General features: G+C 40.3%; 1 protein-coding gene across 2 annotated transcripts in view; it reads left to right on the top strand.

The window, feature by feature from the left end:
- CWF19L2 (CWF19 like cell cycle control factor 2) overlaps window positions 1–22529 on the top strand; it is a 158492-nt gene that overhangs the window by 19261 nt on the left and 116702 nt on the right. For both annotated transcript variants that reach the window (XM_045482652.1, XM_045482651.1), the window contains exons 6-7: window positions 6170–6263; window positions 14434–14549. In XM_045482652.1, the coding sequence (XP_045338608.1) occupies window positions 6170–6263; window positions 14434–14549 (210 nt within the window). The remainder of the gene's footprint in view (window positions 1–6169; window positions 6264–14433; window positions 14550–22529) is intronic.

The following is a 22529-nucleotide window of genomic DNA, read 5'->3' as shown; positions in this document are numbered from 1 at the left end:
AGAACTTGTAGAAATGAAAAACACTACCGTTGGAATTAGAAACTCAGTAGATGAGTTATCAACAGATTGAATACAGCTGAAGAGAGAATTAGTGAACAAGAAGATCATCCTTAAGAATTTACCTTGAACACATCATAGAGAGACAAATGAACAAAAAATGTGAGAGTGATGGTGAGAGTCCTGTGATCGGTGTTGTTTTCTCCCTCGTCCCACTGTCCAGTCTAATTTTAATTCTGAAAGTGTGGGTGTGGCACGTGGTAATGGCTTATTAGCTAAGCAGCTCTCCACACGGAACATTGAAGTCCAGGGAGTTTTGGAGCATCTTGGCTGAGCTCTGTAAAATATCTTTGTCTTTGAGACCTGAAGGAGTTGCAGTCATGGTATCAAAAGAAGAAAGGGGAAGTGCATGTAGCAGTAGGGAGGTAACCCGTGGACAGTGGAGCCTGCAAAGTCTGGAAGCCGGTAGTACCCATTGTCATTACAGGCTTGCTTCTGAAATCGTGCTCCGCTGTTGGCAGGCACGAACGTTTTGGCATGTTGGGGCAACCCTGGCTTGTGGTCTTCTGTTTTGTTCATATCCTATTCTGGCCTATTCTCCATATCAGACAACAGAACATAGTAAACCCTTGACTATCTTTACAGAGTGAAATAGTGATCAGTTATTCTTAGAAATTCTGTCCCGTAAAGCTATCTTCATTTTCCTATGAAATGGTAATAGTTTTTCTTGCTTATCTCCCCCCCCCCCCTTTTCAGCTTTGTCTTCAGGATTTCTCACTAACATAATCTTTTCTTACAAATTCTTCTATAAACTTCTCTGATTCAATTACGTCTGCATCTGTTGCTGTGCCCACATCTTGTCCTGTGTCTCTGTAGCGTGTTTTTCATTCCTGCTGCTCCTGCTTGAGTTGAGTTGCCACTTAATCAGCTGTATGTCTGACTTGGCCTCTCGTTCCTCATTTACCTCCTCTCTCCTGGAGCTGAGTTAATGCTTGTGACGAACTGAGGACAGCCTCTGGGACTAAGAGCCATTTGTGGTTAGATGTTATTATGGTTCCGGCCCTGATTTACTCTTGTGTGGGCAGTTTCAGTGCCCTCTTCATTTTTCACTCTGCATCCTACAGTGATGTCAGGTCAAGTGTTGGACAGGACAGCTCTGGTCATGGCGTTACTCTGCGTAGAAGTCTTCAGTGATGCGAGTTGAGGGGAATGTCTTCACCATTTCTCATGTTTCTTTTTGGGTGGAAGAAGCTCCACTAGTGGTTATCTCACGTCACCCTCTTTCCTCATTCTGTCCTTGAGGCTCTGCAGTAAATATTCTTCTGGAGAATTTGGAAAGAATATACCTGGCATACTTGGCTTAGCCCAGCCTTGCCTGCTTATGGAACAGGCTGCCTGCAGGGACCCTGTGGGGAATCGGTTGCGATGGGGTTGGTTCGGTGCTGATCGTACCTGGGAAAGTGCCTCATTGTGGGGTTCACTTAACAGGCCCGTTTGGTTTTTACTGAAAGAAAAATTCTCTTCCAATTTAGCCTTCACCAGCAATAAAGGTAGTTTTTGTCATTTATCTCCTTATGTTTTTATTGCATTTCTTAACTTGTTCAGAGTCTGGGCTGAAAAAATAAGGTGCTGTATTTATTCTTCTCCCCTAAAGACCCTGTCCCTCAAAAGCTGCTGTAAATAGAATTCAGACACATTGGATTGGACTCTTTCTCTTAGGTAATTTGTACCTCAACTAGGCTAGTTTAACCACTGTCCCTCATATTTCTTTGCAAATTCCTATCTCTGTATTTTTATTCATTTGCTTCTTTCTTTCTTCCTTCCTTTGCTTTCCTTCTTTCCTTTCTTTCTTTGCTTCTTTCCTTTCCTTTGCAAATTCCTATCTCTGTATTTTTATTCATTTGCTTCTTTCTTTCTTCCTTCCTTTGCTTTCCTTCTTTCCTTTCTTTGCTTTCCTTCTTTCCTTTCTTTCTTTGCTTCTTTCCTTCTTCCTTCCTTCCTTCCTTCCTTCCTTCCTTCCTTCCTTCCTTCCTTCCTTCTTCCCTCCCTCCCTCCCTTCCTTCTTTCCTTCCTTTGTTTCTTTGTTTCTTTCTTTCTAAGTTTATTTATTTTTGAGAGAGAGAGAGGGAGAGAGAATCCCAAGCAGGCTCTGCACTGTCAGCTCAGAGCCTGATGTGGGAGTCGATCTTACGAACTATGAGATCATACCTAAGGCAAGATCAAGAGTCAGATGCATAACCGACCAAGCTATACAGGCACCCCTCATCTGGTTCTTTCTAAGTGAATTAGAAAGTCTATAAGTCTGCATCTTGTTTATCCTTTAAGGCCTAACTTGATATGTACTATGAAATTTTTCCTGTTTCCCTTAACTGAAGTAAATCTCTTCTGTCTTTATGTTTCCATAGCACTTTGTTCCTTTACTTTATAGTACTTGTAGATTTCTGTAAAGTACTGTGATTTAGTAGTTTTCTCTGATTTCCCTTATGAGATTATATACTTCTTGAGAAACTGTGTTGTTTATATCTTCCTTAGCAGCTAGAACTCTGTGTGTAGTGCCTTTTTTTTTTTTTTTTGATATATTTGAAAGTATAGAAGATTTATTATTCCTTTCCCTGTGAACTTACCTTGCTGCTCTGTAAATCCTTGGATTTAGTTCGGATGTTTAAAACCTGTAGTAGTTTCTGATTTTTGTTTAGGTAACAATTCAGACTGTTGGGAGCACAAGTAGATCATCTAGACTATTGAGTGACAACAGCCAGTTTTCAAACACCTGCACATCAGTCTGAGTGTGCTGTTCTCTGGACATGATTATATTCTTAACATGTGATAAACATTTGGTTTATTTTGAGGAAAAAAAAGGCCCTTGTCTTAGAATCAGATGTTGACTCTAGTAATGAGAGTGTGGATAACATGAAGACAGTGGGAATGAGTCTAAAATGATGGTCCCGAACGGAAGCTTCAGTGTGAAGCATGCTGATTTTATGTCTTTTCTTGTTTTTGAGGATGTCATTTCTTTGGTGTTCCAGCCTGGTGTTCTTCAAAAGTGGGTTATGTAATTGACGTATTGCAGTCAGCACTTAAAATATCAAATGTCAGCAGTTTTACATGTAATAAATATACATTTTGTTTCCTAAAACCTTTGTTTTGGACAAACACGCACACACACACAGACTGTGTATAAACACACACATACAATCTCTCTTTGGGTGAAGGTCACAAAAAAGTGTGAAAACAAATGCTCAAGGCTGTGTCTTTGTCCCCCGGGCCGCCTCTGCCTGCACTGTGCTATACGCTGTAGACCTGTGGCATCTATCTGTAGACCTCGTCTGTAGAGCATCGTACAGACAAATACCCACTTTTCAGCCTTCTTTTGCCAGCAGGAGGTGTCCCACCCCAGTCCTGAGCTTTGTGTGCTGAAGCTGGCTCCGTCCCCATCTCACTGCAGCACTCGTAGTGTTTATTCTCTTACACAAACTGAGGAAGGGCTGTTGCTTTCTGCCTGCACATAGAGCCCAGTAAGGCCTGGGTTTCCACTTTGCATTACCTTTCTGGTCCATGGAGGTGTTTATCTTGTCTTGAACTGAAGTATGTTTTATATTTTATGTTTCTTTTCTGTTTGTCCTGAGCAGGGAGGTTGTGATGAGTGAATGGAACCTTTATAGGCCATTTTGACTTGAAGGCCTGAGTGTGTTTTAGACATTGATTCATATTTTGGTTCATTCCTTCTAATCACCGTGCAGTCTTTCGTCATCTAACTGTGCCATCCTGTAGCTGTCCGTTTCTTGTGGTTATCTGTGGACATTGGCATTGGTTGCTGTTTTTCAGTGTTACACACAGTGCTAGATGAAGGTCCTTGTGTGGACTTCTCCTTGGTGCACACCTAGAAGAGTTGTTGCCAGGTTATAAGGTACTCACCTGTCTTGTGTAGATAGTTGCTTACGCTGCCCTGACAGTGTGCGTTTCTTTACCGTCCTTAGCATCTGTATTGTCAGACTTGTAAATTTTCGTCATGCTAATTAATAGTGAGAAATGGCATTTCATTGTTTTTTTTTTTTTTTTAATATTTATTTGTTTTGAGAGAGAAAGAGAGAGTGTGACTGGAGGAGGGACAGAGTGAGCAAGAGAGAGAATCCCAAGTAGGTTCTGAGCTGTCAGCACAGAGCTCGATGTGGGGCTCAAACCCACAAACCGTTGAGATCATGACCTGAGCCGAAGTTGGATGCTTAACCTACTGAGCCACCCAGGTGCCTCTCTTGTTTTTTTTTTTTTTTTTTTTTTTTTTTGTAAGTTTATCTTTGTTTATTTTGAGAGAGATAGAGAGCAAGCGGGGGAGGGGCAGAGAGAGCAGGAGACAGAATATCCTACGCAGGCTTCATGCTGTCAGCCTTTTGGGACTTTGATGTGGATCTTTGAGTGTCTGCACAAGACCACTGGAAGAAACACCTTGATTTTAGATGCTTTGAGATTTTGTAGTAGTCTAACAAGGAAGGTGACAGAATCTTTTTTTTTTTTTTAATTTTTTATGTTCATTTATTTTTGAGACAGAGAGAAACAGAGCATGAGTTGGGGTAGGGGCTGAGTGAGAGGGAGACACAGAATCAGAAGCAGGCTCTAGGCCCCGAGCTGTCAGCACAGAGCCCAACGCGGGGCTCGAACCCACCAACCATGAGACCATGACCTGAGCTGAAGTCAGACGCCCAACCAACGGAGCCACCCAGGCGCCCCCAGAATCTTTTTTTAATTTTTATTATTTTTTTGGTACAAACTACTCTAAGAAGTCAAATTCTTATGTTTTTGCCTATCCTTCCACGTTAACCTTGAACTTAAATTTTGTACTTTGAAGATTCTCTACTTTTTTTGTCAACTCGTGAATGTATTTTAAAAGCTTTAAAAAAGTTTTATTCACCATTTTTTGTTTTCAATAATATGGTTGGCTCATATTACTAGAAACTGACATTGAACTCTCTTCATTCTTCTCCATCTAGTTGCCATTATTAATTAATTAATATTAATTCTATTATTAATTATTTATCTAATTTGATTAATTTATTTATCTATTTATCTAGTTGCCATTATTAATTATTAATATTAATTAATTATTAATTCTAATAATTGTTGTTGTTAGTCCTGGGAAACATTTTCTGGCCTCCTCAGGTCAAGTCAGGTACACCTTGTATGTGGTTCTATAGCGCCCTTTACCTTCATAGCACTTCCTGTATTGGAATTGCTTAATTGTCTCTCTCCTTTCTCTAGACGGTCCTTTCTTTGAGGGATAGGACTCTGGCTTCTTCATTGCGGCCCCAGGGCCCACCACTGTGCTTGGGATGCGGAAGGCACTTGGTTTGCGACAAGGCTACTGTCATGTCTTTGCTGATTATTACCACAGTCGTCTGACTGGATTCCCGCCTCTGATCTTGCTTTCCTGTACTCTTTCCTCTACTCTGAACCCAGTTCGCTCTTTGTGTAATTCAAAGCCAATCACTTCCATGATTCACCACCGCCCTACTATGAGAGCCCAGTAGCAGATTCAACTGGCTCACGTGGCCCTTGTCCCTGATTATTCTACAACCTAATGTCTTATCACTACTCACTTAGGCTTCTAGGTTTTAGACAGTCTCATTTATTTTAAGTTCCTTGGAAGTGTTATGTTTTCTGTTTCCTCTAGGGTTTTATAAATATGCTGCTACTCCTCGCTGGAGCATCTCTATGCCTTCTTCCCCCACAAAAGAGGATTTGGCTAATCCCTGCTCCTCTTTAGGTCTCAGACTGCATGTACTACTTCCTCTAGGAAGTCTTTGATTTGCCAGTGTGAGAGGGGTTTAAGTAATGTGTGGCTGTAGCACTCTGCACTTCGTCCTCAAAACACTTGTCAGTTACTTGTTAATTGTCTCCGTTCCTCACTATCTCCTAATCTAGCCAGGGACGAGTTAGGCAGATTATTATATCTTCTGCATCTACCACAGTTTTGATTCATAGTAGGCGTTCATTGGAAGCATTGGACGAACGTTAATTTAGGCATTATTTTTGCAAGTTGCAGAAGAGTGTGTCTTAGGAGTGTTTTAATTATTTGTCCAGGTTTACAGTTGTTAACTGAGTCTCCTATATTATTGATTAATGTATTTTATGGTGGCTTTTTAAAAAAATTATGACCTCTGAAAACGTTTTGTTCTAGTCCAGACTGCTGGAAAGAGAACTGAATCCATACTGGAAAGATGGTGGTACAGGTCTTCCCCCAGAAGACTGTAACGTGTCATCAGTTACTAAAGGTATCTCTACATTTTGGTTGTAGCCACACAGGCGTTTCTTGTAACTTGGTATTCCTAAGGAGAATGACCAGAGTTTGTTGGTGGATTGGGAAGATCTGATTATTTAAATATCGCGTGTTTCTGTGTAGTGAGGTGGTTTTAAGTCTGTAATTATCTGTGCTTATTTCTGTATTTGAAAAACAACTGTAAGTTTACTGATCATCTGATGTGGATCCGGTGGTTTCATATTATGAGCCTCTATGGATTATTATTGAAGGTTCAGATTACAAAGGACAAAGTAAATAAAATGTGTGCGGTCTTTTGAGGCCTTGTTTAAATTTAGTACCTGGAAGGATTGATTATGTTAATTATATATGTTGGGGAGGAAATTGATTAAACCTATGTTTTTATACTTGATAATGTTTTCATATTTCAGTGTCTGTTTTGAATGGATTAATACAAAGTATGATTTTGTGAGGATATAATAATGCTTTGGGTTGTTACATCCTGTAACAAAATGTAAAAAAGCGGTATGTCTGAACTTTTATGAAAATAACGTATAAATATTAAAGATGTGATTTCATATGTTCTTTAGAAATCCCTACTTTGCCAGCATTCATAAAACTTGTTATTTACCTTGGATAGTGCTGTTATTTTCCAACAGATGGAGACAAAATATTTAAGTGTCACATAATCACACTTGATACCATAATTTTAAAAATATTTATATGCCAATTAAGTGTTCATTGACATCTCCATGAAAAGTTCATTGAAATACAATTAACCCAGTGTACAGATAGTGGCATTGTAAGTTAGGGTTTTATCTTTTCATCTTAGTGATTTACCAGAATACGTTCCTGCTTTTTGGTATATCTTTTATTTTTATTGTGGCCATTCGTAAAAATTCTTCTTATATTTTATGTAGAGATGTCCCTAGAGCCCCCTTCCAGTTTCATTTGTATTTTTTTCCTTAGCAGTTTTGCTGAAGTTATTAGTAATTTTGTAGCATTTTCTTTATTGCCTTTCAGCACTGGTAGAAATGTCTCTGCTGGGTTATATCATAGTAAGTGTAGTCACACAGGAATCTCTTTGAGATACTTTTTTTTTTTTTAGATACTTAAAAGCGAAAGCGTAGGGCAGTAAGTTAGCTTCCTGAACCATTACTGTGTCGGGCTAATTTTACGATCCAGGCTTTTACCAGCACTCTTGTCAGAGGGCAGTCAATAAATTCATCTCTGGGGAAAACTTAGAATTGACAGACTTAATCTTTGGGTTTTTTGCAGTCAGTAGGTTCTTAACTTCTCGAGTGTGGGAGACTCAAAGTTCTACCTTACGTGGTATCTTTCAGTTGAAACAGCATAATCAAAGGCGCTAGGAGAAAAACGACCTAATGTGAAGCTTTTGGAAAGCCTTTTTCTTTCCTCTTCATATATGCTTTCACTGCTCCCCTTTCCTGTATTATTTAGAAGGAAGAAAAATGACAGAAATCTTCTCTCCGTCAGACGTTCAGATCCCAGAGTTGAAATTAAAAACTTTTTTTAATGTGTATTTATTTTTGAGAGAGAGAGAGAGAGAAAGCACGCAAGCAGGGGAGGAGCAGAGAGAGAGGGAGACACAGAATCCGAAGCAGGTTCCAGGCTCTGAGCTGTCAGCACAGAGCCCATTGCGGGGCTGGAACTCAAAAGCGATGAGATCATGACCTGAGCGGAAGTGAGATGCTTAACCTCCTGAGACACCCAGGCACCCTTGAGTTAAAATTAAGTTTTAAGTGATCTGCGGGTTTTACCACATATGCAGATAGTATAGTCATTCTGTTTAGACCAGTGGTAAGGCTGAAATGGTTAGGCACCTAAAAGTGTTGTAACTTTAATATTAGGGAGTTGTCTTTGTTGGTCACATAGTGTTAGAGTTAAGGACTTAGATTTTGGAGTTAGGCTGCTTGAGATTGGAATTTTGGCATTTCCACTTACTGCTTTGTGATTTGGGGAATGTTTCTTGACTTCTCTGAGTCCAGTTTACTCATTTTTAAAAAAGTTTTTATTTAAATTCACTTGCCTAACATGCAGAGTAATACTAGTTTCAGGTGTACAATATAGTGATTCAACACTTGGGTACATCACCGGTGCTCATCACTGCAAGTGCATCCTTAATCCCCGTTACCTGTTTCCCCCATCCCCCGCCCCACTCACCTCCCCTCTGGTGACCATCATTGTGTTCTCTGTAGTCAAGAGTTACAGCCCTAGTTTTTAATCCCTGTTTTACAGTAAGAGTTTAAGTAAATTCCTCAAGTTCATGGCCAGTAAGCATCCAAACCACAGTTTGAATCCAGATAGTTTGGCTCCAGAGCCCGCTCACTTCCCAGCATGCTGTTCTGTGCCTCTCAAAGCTGGAGACAGAAGTGTACTTCCATCCTCTATTTGGTCATACATGTATGCCTGAATTTTTTTCTAGAGTAAGCATGTATTTTGTATTTGGAAAAAAAGAAAAAAAACTATTTGAAACCAGCCAGTTTAACTTGGTGTCAAGTTCATGCATTTAATTTTCTGCCGAATTGGCAAATCCTGAAGTTAAGAAAGATAGCCGCATAAGGACGTACCCGCACACAATAAAAACCCTAGGCTGATTCAATATGGTATTAAGTCATCAGGTCCCATTCTTTAGGGGTAGAAAGTAAGAGTTTTTGTGGTGGTGTTAGTTGCCAAGGCTTCACCCTTGCGTATGGAACCAGATTTTGCATCTCAAAAGTATAAAGCTAATGAATTTTCTCGCTCAAAATATTTTTAAAGGGGAATGTCCTTTGTGTAGTATAAGATGGAAAGAATTAAAAAAAGTTTGTCATCTGTACCTGAACCAAGTCTGCCTTTCTCTGCACGACCACTTGGCTGTGCCATCTCTGGATTCTGCTCTTGCCTGCTCTTCGGTGATCTGCTTGCTACCCCTGTAGCCCATGCTCCCCAAGACGACCATAAGCAGGTCCTACAGAAGTAAACCCAATCCTGTCATAGGCCTCCTCCTGTAACGTTCTTCAAGGGCTTCCCATTGTTCTTGGGGTAAGAACAAACACCCTTCTGGAGGCCAGTGATTCCTTGCACCCTCTGCTTTCTGGCCACTGGTGCAGTTCCTGCAGCCTTCATTGAAGGGCCTCAGGGCCTTTGCACAGGTTTCCCTTCCATTACCTAAAGAGCCCCTACTCCTCTGTCACATCACTGCTGCGACATCCTCTGCGAGGCTGTTCCTGACCCCCGGACCAGGCTGTTCCCTGCTGTGTGTGCTAGCTCTGTGTCCCCTTCAAGACCCTTACTGTTACGGTAGCAGTTTTACAGGGACTCATGTGGTTATTTGAATGTCCATCTGTAATGAGATTATGAGCCCTGTGCTGATAGGGTGACTGTTTTGCTTACCTTTTATCCCCAGTAGCTAGTACAATACCTTTCCCAAGTGAATAACGTGACAGGCCGCTGAGCCAAAGTGCTATGTGAAACAAAATAGGAAAAACAGCATGTTGGTGAATGTTTGATGTTTTATCATTCCTTCCATTATTACCCAGTTAAGCTCAGTTTGGAAATGAATATAGAAAGGAAATGGTATATTATCCAGTTAACTTATTGAATATTACCTACAGAATATGTATGTACCTGTATTTTATGTAAGAAAAAAAAAAAGGGTTTCTCAGTCTTTACATAATACCCATTCTGTGTAGGAATAATAGTAGTCAATGTTAAATACAACTCTATTTTTTAAAAACGGTGCATCTTTATATCAGAACATTCACGGGACATCACCTCTTAATCAACCTAAATTTGCAGTAAAAGTTGTTTTCAGAAATAAGTATTTGTGAAATTGACCAGCTCCAGTAAATTCTTAAGGCAAATAACTATAAAACCTGGACAGAAGGCTCCTTAGTTTCACATCGTCTAGAAATAGCTTCACAAATCATTTGGAAAATCCACCTAGGGGTAATCATAATAAACCACATTTCCCATTCATTTTTGAAGCCAGTCTTGCTTGAGAATTGATCAGACAGCACCTGTTGCTGAAGATAGCAATAAGGCCTCACCCTGATACTTAAGCTTTGATTCTGGATCAGTTTTCTGGCTTGGGCTGGTCAGGAGTCACTCCCTTCAGAATCTTCATCAGTGAACTGAGGCAAGTATGCACTCACGTTATCTTCTCTTACAGCTCTGCATCCTTTTCTGGTAGAGAGAGGTTGTCAATACCCAGCTGAGATGCATTTACTGTGGCTTTTGTTTTTAAGAGGTAGCACAGCGTTTTGCCACTGGAAAGGCAGAAGTGACCTGTCAAGGCATCCAGGGCAGCGTGGGTAGAATACAAATGGAAACCAGTGGGAATCCCACAGGAAGTCCAGAATCAGAGGTTGTCGGTGCTGCCTTTGAGCGGACCTTCAAGGCCAGCTAGAAAGGGAGCTTCCCATACCACCATATTTGTGAGTCTGGAGAAGCGCCCAGCCCCGCCCACTGTGGCAGGTCTCGGGCCAGGTGCCCAGGGCACCTTCATGGGAGCGCGGTGTGGCGCCAGGTGCACTGGAACAGGTGTACCTCTCAGTGCGGGGCCAACCGGCTAGGACTGCTCAGCACCTGCGTGTCCGACTCCTTGGACCCGCACAGGAAGTTTATCACTTGCCTTGTTGGTGCCATCACCCCGGGAACATGGTGGCCGGTCTTAGGTGGGTGCTGTGAGGATCCAGGGAGGAGACCTTCCAGCAAAATATCTGGGATACAGTAAAATAATGATGACAGTGGCAAATACTTGCCCTTATGATGAAATGTTTTGGGAAAATGAAGTTTTCAACGGTTTGTTTTGGTAGTGATTGAGGTGCCATGTTTTCAAAAATCAGTTCATTAGTCTTGATCTTTTCCCCTTAGAAAAAATTAAGTGGACAAGTAAGTAAACTGTTTTCAGCGTTCATACAAAATTATTTTTAACCATATTTTAGCAGTGGGAATATTTGTACAGTTTTAAAGTACCTGCGGCACATTTACACGTGCGCTCATTTTCGTAACAACCGCGTGAAGGTAGCAGAGTAGGTGTTATTGTCCTGAGTGTTACAGCGCAGGAGAGTCAGGCTCAGAGTGGCCGGGTCGTTCCTCTAGTCGGAGGGGTGGTCCTGGGACCAGGTCTTCTGATTGCTGGCCCACGTTGAGTTGCTCTGGATTCTTCACTACAGGACTGGATGTGTTACCATGGAGTTAGTAGACATTCTTGCTTACAAACTGTTCTCATGTATTTTTGTTCTTTCCAGGATGTTTTCCCCTCTGTTTTTTTGACTTTTAGAATCTTCTGAGTTGGAAGAAATTTCATAGGCAGTTTAAATCAAAACTGCCCTGTCATACAGATGAAGAAGCAAAGATTCAGTCAGTGACTTGGTTAAGATCTTACAACTAGTTTATAGGAACAGTGAGGTTAATATCTTGGTCTCCTGATACTTTGTTTGTTGATGTTTTTATATTTGTCTTATGAGAAATGGGAATGGAGCTTGGATTCATTTGGTTGTGTTTTGCGTATACCAAATAACCTTTAATTATGATGGAAGCCTATACTTTTAGTCTCTTACATTTTGACCTCAGATATAGGTGTATATATGTTGTATACCATGAGTTTATTATAATTATTTGATATATCTTTATCTCTGCATAAAGGATAGCAACTATGTTTTATTTATTTTTTTACTTCCTACTGTGTTTAACACATTTTCATATTTATAGTAAATATTCACTAAATATTTGTTAGAATGAATTTCATGATAGATGGTGCTGCAAATTGGTGTTTTTTATTTGTTTTTAAAATATTTGGTGATTTTTACTGTTAAAAATATTTCATTATTGTCATCTCTAATTATAAGATTAATAAGACTATTGAAATAGAGCATACAATCAACTAAAGATATAATATTATTGAATAATTTTTTTAATGTTTATATATTTTTGAAGGAGAGAGAGAGAGAGAGAGAGAGAGAGAAAGAGAGAGAGACAGAGTGTGAATAGGGGAGGGGCAGAAAGAAAGGGAGACACAGGATCTGAAGCAGGCTCCAGGCTCCGAGCTGTCAGCACAGAGCCCCACTTGGGGCTCGATCTCACGAACCGTGAGATCATGACCTGAGCTGAAGTTGGACGCCACCCAGGTTCCCCTAAAGATGATATTATTGTATAAATATTTCTAAAATTGTGAGTTTTACTCATACCTGAATTCATTGAAAGGTTTATTCTTTTTAGAGAAAAAAATTTTTTAACGTTTATTTATTATTGAGAGAGAGAGAGAGAGAGAGAGACAGAGCATGAGCATGGGAGGGGCCGAGAGACCGGGAGACATAGAATCCGAAGCAGGCTCCATGGTCTGTGCTGTCAGCACAGAGCCGGATGTGGGGCTCAAACTCACAAACTGCGAGATCATAACCAGAGCCCAAGCCGGATGCCTAACTGACTGAGCCACCCAGGTGCCCTGAAAAGTTTTTTTCTTTGTTTGAGTTCCTTGGTAAATGTCAACACAGAGGAATAAAAGTCTTTCTTTTTCTCTGAGCTTTTTTTCTCTGAACTGTGTTAATATACTGGTGATTGTTAAGGAAATCTTGTCTTCACTCTGCCCGTCAGCATTTTTTCAGTTTCGTAGATAATTCTTTGAAATAAACTTAATTGTGTAACTGGATGTTAATATAGGTATTAGTGATAATGGGTTTCTCTTATCCTCGTGTAAACTGAGGATTTAGACTAACTTCCTTGAGTAATTGCATTGTTAATTTTGAACTCATACATTGTATAAAATAAAAAAGGAGTAAGAGCAAAATAAACTTGAAAGAAAAGTGAATCATTGAGTTAACTGGACATCTAGGTTTCGAAGTACGAAGTATTTTAGATCTGTAAAGAGAGACTTCTTTTCTTAGAAGAGATTGCTTAACAAAGATAGATTTTTGAGATTTGAGTGAGACTACAGTCAGAGGATTGAAAAATCTTTTTTTTTCCCTTTAAACTTTTTAGTAAAGTCTAACACATACAGAAAAGTACACAAATCGTTCAGTGTACAGTCTGATCATTACCCCAAAGTGAAAATACCCGTGTAATCAGCACACCTTTTGAGAAACAGACCATCTTTAGCATCTCACAAGCTGCCTTGTGGCGCTTCTGGTCACTGTGCTCCTGTCAGAATAGCCACTGATTTGGTTTCTAGCACCAAAGTCCATTTTCCCTGGAATCCCATAGTAAGTACCGTGTTCCCTTTGGTTTCCTGCTTCCTGTGTTCCCATTTTCAGAATCACCCATGTTATGCACTGTTGTAGTCATTGATTTCCATTGCTGTGTATTTTAGGAATATGTCACAATTTATGCTGTTTACCCATGTTACTAATGGTGGACATTTGGGTTGTTTTCTAAACTGGGATTACTGCAGACTTTTCCACTATTATGATTTTTACACATGTCTTTTGGGTTTTGTGTGTGTTTTTGTTGATTTTAGAACTGGGATGATCTAAAGCCATCCTATTTTTGGACAAGGTAAATCAGGAACAGAATTTTGACTTAAGTGATTAGATTTCTTTATGCGCATAAAAGTGTGATGTGTGTAGAAGGAAATACAAGCAGCTTAATAAAGTTTGTTGAAGGCATTCAGATTTTCATGGCTGGCAGTCATGACTATAATGGAATAATTTGTTTTGATTTGCCTTTCAGTGTTCTCTTCTGTAATTTCCTCATTTGTTCTTTGTTTTGTTTCTGAGGTAACTTTTTCCTCTGCTGTGTGTGTACTTTCATCCTTTATTTCTGGGCATGCCCTCCCTGCTTTTATCTTTGTTTGTGGACATCCAGCTCCTTGTTTTAAGCCTGATCTTTAAATTTTACGTGACATTCCATTTAGACATAATCCATCTCTCATTGTTGTATAATTCTTTATCTTTGTATAATTTTTACTACATATTATCTTTATTGTTATTGTTTATATCCTTTTATCTTTATACTTTTAGATTGCACTTTTTTTGAGGATAGTTTAATTTTTGCCTTCCTCAGTCCCTAAAATACGTACCTTGCATATATAGGTACATAAATAATATGTTGAATTTTAAATGCACTTATGGTTCTTTTATGTTCAAGGAAAAATAACTTATACTTGAAGAAATTATTAGAGAAGCAATATTAATTCTGTTATAACTACATGAAAAGTATAGCTGACATTCAGTATTGGAATTTAGTTTCAGTGGTAGAAGATGGTGGGTTGAGCTGGCTGAGGAAGTCTTACCAGAGAATGAAGGAACAAGCTGAGAAACAGAACAGACGTTTTGAAGACATTGTGGCTGAAAGATATGGGGTAAGTACTGGCATTAAGGAGATATGTATTATATTCAAAGTTATATGAGAAATAATGTCTGTAACTTTGTCAGTGTTTTGTGCCATGAAGCTCTTTTGAATTAAATGGGTATTAAATCTCAACTCTGTCTACTGCTGAAGCCATTTTCTGCCTTTTTTTAATTGTGTAAACTTCTGTAGCGTATTTTTATTGATATGATGAACATAAAACTTAAGTGTGTGTGTTTAATCTAAAAATAACATTTTCTCATTGTGAGAAAATTTAAATAATGCAGGAAATCCCCCAATATGCCTCTTGAGATAAGCACTGTTGAAATTTTGGTGTATTTCAGAGTTTTTCTTTATTCCAGAGATTTTGTTTTCCAGAGTTTTAAAATACAAGTTTTTTTTTTTTGTTCTTGTTTTTTGTTTTTTTGCTTTCTTTTTATTTATTTTTTATTATTTATTTATTTATTTTAACATTTATTTTTGAGACAGGGAGAGACAGAGCATGAACAGGGGAGGGTCAGAGAGAGGGAGACACAGAATCTGAAGCAGGCTCCAGGCTCTGAGCTGTCAGCACAGAGCCCGATATGGGGCTAGAACTCACGGACTGCGAGATCATGACCTGAGCCGAAGTCTGCCGCTTAGCTGACTGAGCCACCCAGGTGCCCTGCTTTCTTTTTAAAGAGAGGGAGTGTGTGCACACATGATATTTTAGAACCAGCTCCCCCATTTACCAAGTGTGGATAATCTTTCTATTTCAGTTGTTAGTAATGCCCTTTTCTTTTTTAATTTCTAGCAAAAGCAGATGTAGAAAGTAGTAAGATTTCAAAAATATGGGCAAGTAAAAAAAAAGTGAGAGAAAAATCATATTTATTCTGGAGATTTTTAAAAAATGTTTTATTTATTTTTGAGGGAAACATGAGCGGGGAGGGGGCTGAGAAGGGGACAGAGGATCCGAGTATCTGAAGCAGGCTGCATGCTGACAGCAGCAATCCCAGTGTGGGGCTTGAACTCACCTTTCAGATCACCACCTGAGCCAAAGTCAGCCGCTTAACCCACTGAGCCAGGCAGTGGCCGGGAGATTTTTTTTTTTTAATGTTTGTTTATTTTTGAGGTAGTGCCAATGGGGGAGAGGCAAAGAGAGAAGGGGACAGATCTTCTAAAGCAGGCTCTGCCCTGACAAACTGGAGATCAAAACCTGAGCCAAAGTCCGAGGCTCAACCAGCTGAGCCACCCGGGTACCCCCAAATCATCCTTTTTTTTAAAAAAAGAATGCTTGTGAGGATAGAGGAAGATGGCCACGGTGTAGGAGGACGCTGGTCTCACCGTGTCCTGCGGATCACTTAGATTCCACCCACATCTGCCTAAATAACCCAGAAAACCGCCAGAAGACTAGCAGAACGGACTCTCCAGAGCCAAGCGTAGACGAGAGGCCCACCGAAGAGGGTAGGAAGGGCGGAGAGGCGGTGCGCGCTCCACGGACTTGTGGGAGGGAGCCGGGGCGGTGGAGGGGCAGCCTGCCCTGCAAGGCAGAGCCCCTGAATTCTGATTTGCAAAAGCAGAGGGGCTGGACGGAGTGTGTTCTGACAGCCAGCTGGACTTAACATCTGGAATGTTATAAGTTGACAGCTCTGCTCAGAGAGCGGGAGGGCTGGAGGACAACTGAAGGGAGAGTTGTTGAGCCCTGGAAGACAGAGCTCAGCTCTGCAGGGAACAAAGGCACTCGGAAGCGCCATCTCCCTTGTCCATCCCCCAGCAGAAATCCCAAAGGGAACCAGTTCCCGTCACCGAACTTGCTTGCACCGTGCAAACACCCAAGGCTGTGCTTCTGTGGATCCATCCCTCCGACGGGTCTGCCTGCCTGCCTCCCAGTGCTGCAGGGCCCCTCCCACAGTGGACCACCGATGGCAAAGCGAGCTAAGCCTGCCCCTCCCGCCCCTGTGCACCTTGCGGATCCATCACGGCTAATACGCCCTCGGCCAGGTCCCACGCAAGCAGCACCACAAGCCTGGTAGTGTGCAAGCAGTCCAGACAGGGGCCACTCCACTCCACAGTGAGTCCTGCCCCTCGGAAAGGGGAAGATAAGGTACACACCAGTCTGTGGCCCCAGCGGTGGGCTGGAGTCAGACATCGGGTCTGACTGTGGCCCCACCCACCAGCACAAGTTACTCAAGACAGCACAGGGGAAGTGCCCTACAGTTTGGAGCCACCGCAGGAACTACCCAAAATGATAAAATGGAAGAAATCTTCTCAAAAGAAATTCCAGGAAGTAGCGACAGCTAACAAATTGATGAAAACTGATTTAAGCAATATAACGGCACAAGAATTTAGAATAATAGTCATAGAATTAATCGCTGGGCTTGAAAAAAGCATAGAGCACAGCAGAGAATCTATTGCTACAGAGATCAAGGGACTAAGAAATAGTTATGAGGAGCTAAAAAATGGTATAAATGAGGGGCAAAATAAAAAGGAGGTGGCCATAGCATGGATTGAAGAGGCAGAGGAGAGAATAGGTGAATTAGAAGATAAAATTATGGAAAAAGAGGAAGCTGAGAAAAAGATAAAAAAATCCAGGAGTATGAGGGGAGAATTTGAGAACTAAGTGATGCAATGAAGCACAATAATATCCGTATAATAGGGATGCCAGAGGAGGAAGAGAGAGAGAAAGGGGCTGAAGGTGTATTTGAACAAATCAAAGCTGAGAACTTCCCTGATCTGGGGAAGGAAAAAGGCATTGAAATCCAAGAGGCACAGAGAACTCTGTTCAGACGTAACTTCAATCGATCTTCTGCACGACATATCATAGTGAAACTGGCAAAATACAAGGATAAAGAGAGAATTCTGAAAGCACTAGGGATAAACAGGCCCTTACTTACAAGGGTAGACACATAAGGGTAGTAGCAGACCTATCTACTGAAACTTGGCAGGCCAGAAAGGAATGGCAGGAAATCTTCACTGTGATGAACAGAAAAAAAATATGGAGCCGAGAATCCTTTACCCAGCAAGTCTGTCATTCAGAATAGAAGGAGAGATAAAGGTTTTCCCAAACAAACAAAAACTGATGGAATTCATCACCACTAAACCAGCCCTACAAGAGATCCTAAGGGGGATTCTGTAAGTGAAATGTTGCAAGGACCACAAAGTACCAGAAACATCACTACAAACATGAAACCTACAGACATCACAATGACTAAACCCATATAATAACACTGAATGTAAATGGACTAAATGCTCCAACCAAAAGACATAGGGCATCAGAATGTATGGAAAAAAACAAGATCCATCTATTTGCTGTCTACAAGAGACTCATTTTAGACCTGAGGACACCTTCAGATTGAAAGTGAGGGGATGGAGAACTATCTATCATGCTACTGGAACTCAAAAGAAAGCTGGAGTAGCCATACTTATATCAGACAAACTAGACTTTAAATTAAAGGTTGTAACAAGAGATGAAGAAGGGCATTATATAATAATTACGAGGTCTATCCATCAGGAAAAGCTAACAATTATAAATGTCTATGTGCCGAATACGGGAACCCCCAAACATATAAAACAATTCATCACAAATGTAAGCAACCTTATTGATAAGAATGTGGTAATTGCAGGGGACTTTTGTACTCCACGGACAGCAATGGATAGATCATCTAGACACAGGATCAATAAAGAAACAAGAGCCCTGAATGATACACTGGATCAGATGAACTTTGACAGATGCATTTACAACTCTGCATCCCAAAGCAACAGAATATACTTTCTTCTCGAGTGCACATGGAACCTTCTCCAAGATAGATCACATATTGGGTCACAGAACAGCCCTTCATAAGTATAAAAGAATTGAGATCATCCCATGCACACTTTCAGACCGCAGTGCTATGAAGCTTGAAATCAACCACAGGAAAAAGTCTGGAAAACCTCCAAAAGCATGGAGGTTAAAGAACACCCTACTAAAGAATGAATGGGTCAACCAGGCAATTGGAGAAGAAATTTAAAAATATGTGGAAACAAATGAAAATGAAAATACAACAATCCAAATGCTCTGGGATGCAGCGAAGGCAGTCCTGAGAGGAAAATACATTGCAATCCAGGCCTATCTCCAGAAACAAGAAAAATCCCAAATACAAAATCTAACAGCACACCTAAAGGAAATAGAAGCAGAACAGCAAAGACACCCCAAACCCAGCAGAAGAAGAAAAATAATAAAGATCAGAGCAGAAATAAATAATATAAAATCTAAAAGAGCTGCAGAGCAGGTCAATGAAACCAAGAGTTGGTTTTTTGAAAAAATAAACAAAATTGATAAACCTCTAGCCAGACTTCTCAAAAAGAAAAGGGAGATGACCCAAATAGATAAAATCGTGAATTAAAATGGAATTGTCACAACCAATCCCTCAGAAATACAAGCAATTACGAGGGAATACTCTGAAAAATTATATGCCAACAAACTGGACAACCTGGAAGAAATGGTTAGGAATTTTCCTAAGCACCCACACACTTCCAAAACTCAAACAGGAAGAAATAGAAAGCTTGAACAGACCCATAACCAGTGAAGAAATTGAACCATTTTTTTTTTAATTTTTTTTTTCAACGTTTATTTATTTTTGGGACAGAGAGAGACAGAGCATGAACGGGGGAGGGGCAGAGAGAGAGGGAGACACAGAATCGGAAACAGGCTCCAGGCTCTGAGCCATCAGCCCAGAGCCTGACGCGGGGCTTGAACTCACAGACAGCGAGATCGTGACCTGGCTGAAGTCGGATGCTTAACCGACTGCGCCACCCAGGCGCCCCAGAAATTGAACCATTTATCAGAAATCTCCCAACAAATAAGATTCCAGGACCAGATGGCATCCCTGGGGAATTCTACCAGAGAGAAAGCAGAGATAATACCTATCCTTCTTAAGCTGTTCCAAAAATAGAAAGGAAGGAAAACTTCCAGACTCATTCTATGAAGCCAGCATTACTTTGATTCCCAAACCAGACAGAGACCAAGCAAAAAAAGAGAATTACAGGCCAATATCCCTGATGAATATGGGTGCAAAAATTCTCAATAAGATACTAGCAAATCGAATTCAACAGCATATAAAAAGAATTGTTCACCATGATCAAGTGGGATTCATTCCTGGCCTGCAGGGCTGGTTCAACATTCGCAAATCAATCAATGTGATACATCACATTAATAAAGGAAAAGAAAAGAAAAGAAGCACATGATCCTGTCAATCAATGCAGAAAAAGCATTTGACAAAATTCAGCATCCTTTCTTAATAAAAAACCCTCACAAAAGTCGGATTAGAAGGAACATACTTAAACATCATAAAAGCCATTTATGAAAAGCTCACAGCTAACATCATCCTCAATGGGGAAAAACTGAGAGCTTTCTCCCTGAGATCAGGAACACGACAGGGATGTCCATTCTCACCGCTGTTGTTTAAATGGTGTTGGAAGTTCTAGCATCAGCAATCAGACAACAAAAGGAAATCAAAGGCATCAAAATTGGCAAAGATGAAGTTAAGCTTTCACTTTTTGCAGATGACATGATATTATACCTGGAAAACCGATAGACTCCATCAAAGGTCTGCTAGAACTGATACATGAATTCAGCAAAGTCACAGGATACAAAATCAATGTACAGAAATCAGTTGCATTCTTAAACACTAATAATGAAGCAACAGAAAGACAAATAAAGAAACTGATCCCATTCACAATTGCACCAAGAAGCGTAAAATACCTAGGAATAAATCTAACCAAAGACATAAAAGATCTGTATCCTGAAAACTATAGGAAGCTCATGAAGGAAATTGAAGAAGATCCAAAGAAATGGAAAAACATTCTGTGCTCATGGATTGGAAGAATAAAATTGTTAAAATGTCAACACTACTCGGAGCGCCTGGATGGCGCAGTCGGTTAAGCGTCCTACTTCAGCCAGGTCACGATCTCGCGGTCCGTGAGTTCGAGACCTGCGTCGGGCTCTGGGCTGATGGCTCAGAGCCTGGAGCCTGTTTCCGATTCTGTGTCTCCCTCTCTCTCTGCCCCTCCCCCGTTCATGCTCTGTCTCTCTCTGTCCCAAAAATAAATAAACGTTGAAAAAAAAAATTAAAAAAAAATGTCAACACTACTCAAAGAAATCTACACATTCAATGCAATCCCAATCAAACTTTCACCAGCATTCTTCTCGAAGCTAGAACAAGCAATCCTAAAATTTGTATGGAGCCACAAAATACTCTGAATAGCCAAAGTAATATTGAAGAAGACCAAAGTGGGAGGCATCACAATCCCAGACTTTAGCCTCTACTACAAAGCTGTAATCATCAAGACAGCATGGTATTAGCACAAAAACAGACACATAGACCAATGGAATAGAATACAGACCCCAGAATTGGACCCACAAAAGTATGGCCAACTGATCTTTGACAAAGCAGGAAAGAATATCCAATGGAAAAAAGACAGTCTCTTTAACAAATGGTGCTGGCAGAACTGGGCAGCAACATGTAGAAGAATGAAACTAGACCACTTTCTTAGACCATTCACCAAAATAAACTCAAAATGGATGAAGGACCTGAATGTGAGACAGGAAACCATCAAAATCCTAGAGGAGAAAGCAGGAAAAAGCCTCTTTGACCTCACCCGCAGCAATTTCTTACAAGACACATCTCCAAAAGCAAGGGAATTAAAAGCAAAAATGAACTATCGGGACCTCATGAAGATAAAAAGCTTCTGCACTGCAAAGGAAACAATCAACAACACTAAAAGGCAACCTATGGAATGGGAAAAGATACTTGCAAATGACATATTGGACAAAGGGCTAGTATGCAAAGTCTATAAAGAACTCACCAAACTCCGCGCCTGAAAAACAAATAATCCAGTGAAGAAATGGGTAGAAGACATGAATAGACACTTCTTTAAAGAAGACATCCAGATGGTCAATAGGCACATGAAAAGATGCTCAACGTCGCTCCTCATCAGGGAAATACAAATCAAAACCACACTCAGATATCACCTCACGCCAGTCAGAGTGGCTAAAATGAACAAATCAGGAGATTACAGATGCTGGCGAGGGTGTGGAGAAATGGGAACCTTCTTACACTGTTGGTGGGAATGCAAACTGGTGCAGCCGCTCTGGGAAACAGTGTGGAGGTTCCTCAAAAAATTATAAATAGACCTACCCTATGACCCAGCAGTAGCACTGCTAGGAATTTACCCAAGGGATACAGGAGTCCTGATGCATAGGGGCACTTGTACCCCAATGTTTATAGTAGCACGCTCACCAATAGCCAAATTATGGAAAGAGCCTAAATGTCCATCAACTGATGAATGGATAAAGAAATTGTGGTTTATATACACAAATGGAATACCATGTGGCAATGAGAAAGAATGAAATAAGGCCTTTTGTAGCAACGTGGATGGAACTGGAGAGTATTATGCTAAGTGAAATAAGTCATACAGAGAAAGACAGATGCCATATGTTTTCACTTTTATGTGGATCCTGAGAAACTTAAGAGAAGACCATGGGGAAGGGGAAAAAAAGAAGTTGAGAGGGAGGGGGGCAAACTGTAAGAGACTCTTAAAAACTGAGAATAAACTGAGGGTTGATGGGGGTGGGATGAAGGGGAGGATGGGTGATGGGCACTGAGGAGGGCACCTGTTGGGATGAGCACTGGGTGTTGTATGGAAACCAATTTGACAGTAAATTTCATATTAAAAAAACATTGCTTGTTAAATTTCAATGTATTCATTTTTATAGATTTCTTTCCTGTTTTTTATATACTTTTAAAATAGTTTTATAAGAGTAGGCTCATGGAATACATTCTGGGTTTTTTTATGTACTAATAGAGGCATAGTTGGATGTCAGTAAATACACATTTTAATGACCTTAATATTTTAATATATATTTGTATGGATTTGTCATGTATTTATTTACTTAATGATGGAGTGACATTTTTATTTTATTTTCCCCTGTTAAATAATATTGTACTCATCATCTTTGTTTAATGCATTTTGTAAA

This window comes from Leopardus geoffroyi, chromosome D1, assembly GCF_018350155.1.
Source record: "Leopardus geoffroyi isolate Oge1 chromosome D1, O.geoffroyi_Oge1_pat1.0, whole genome shotgun sequence".
In the NCBI taxonomy this organism is placed as follows: domain Eukaryota; kingdom Metazoa; phylum Chordata; class Mammalia; order Carnivora; family Felidae; genus Leopardus; species Leopardus geoffroyi.
This window is presented reverse-complemented; position numbering and strand designations above follow the sequence as displayed.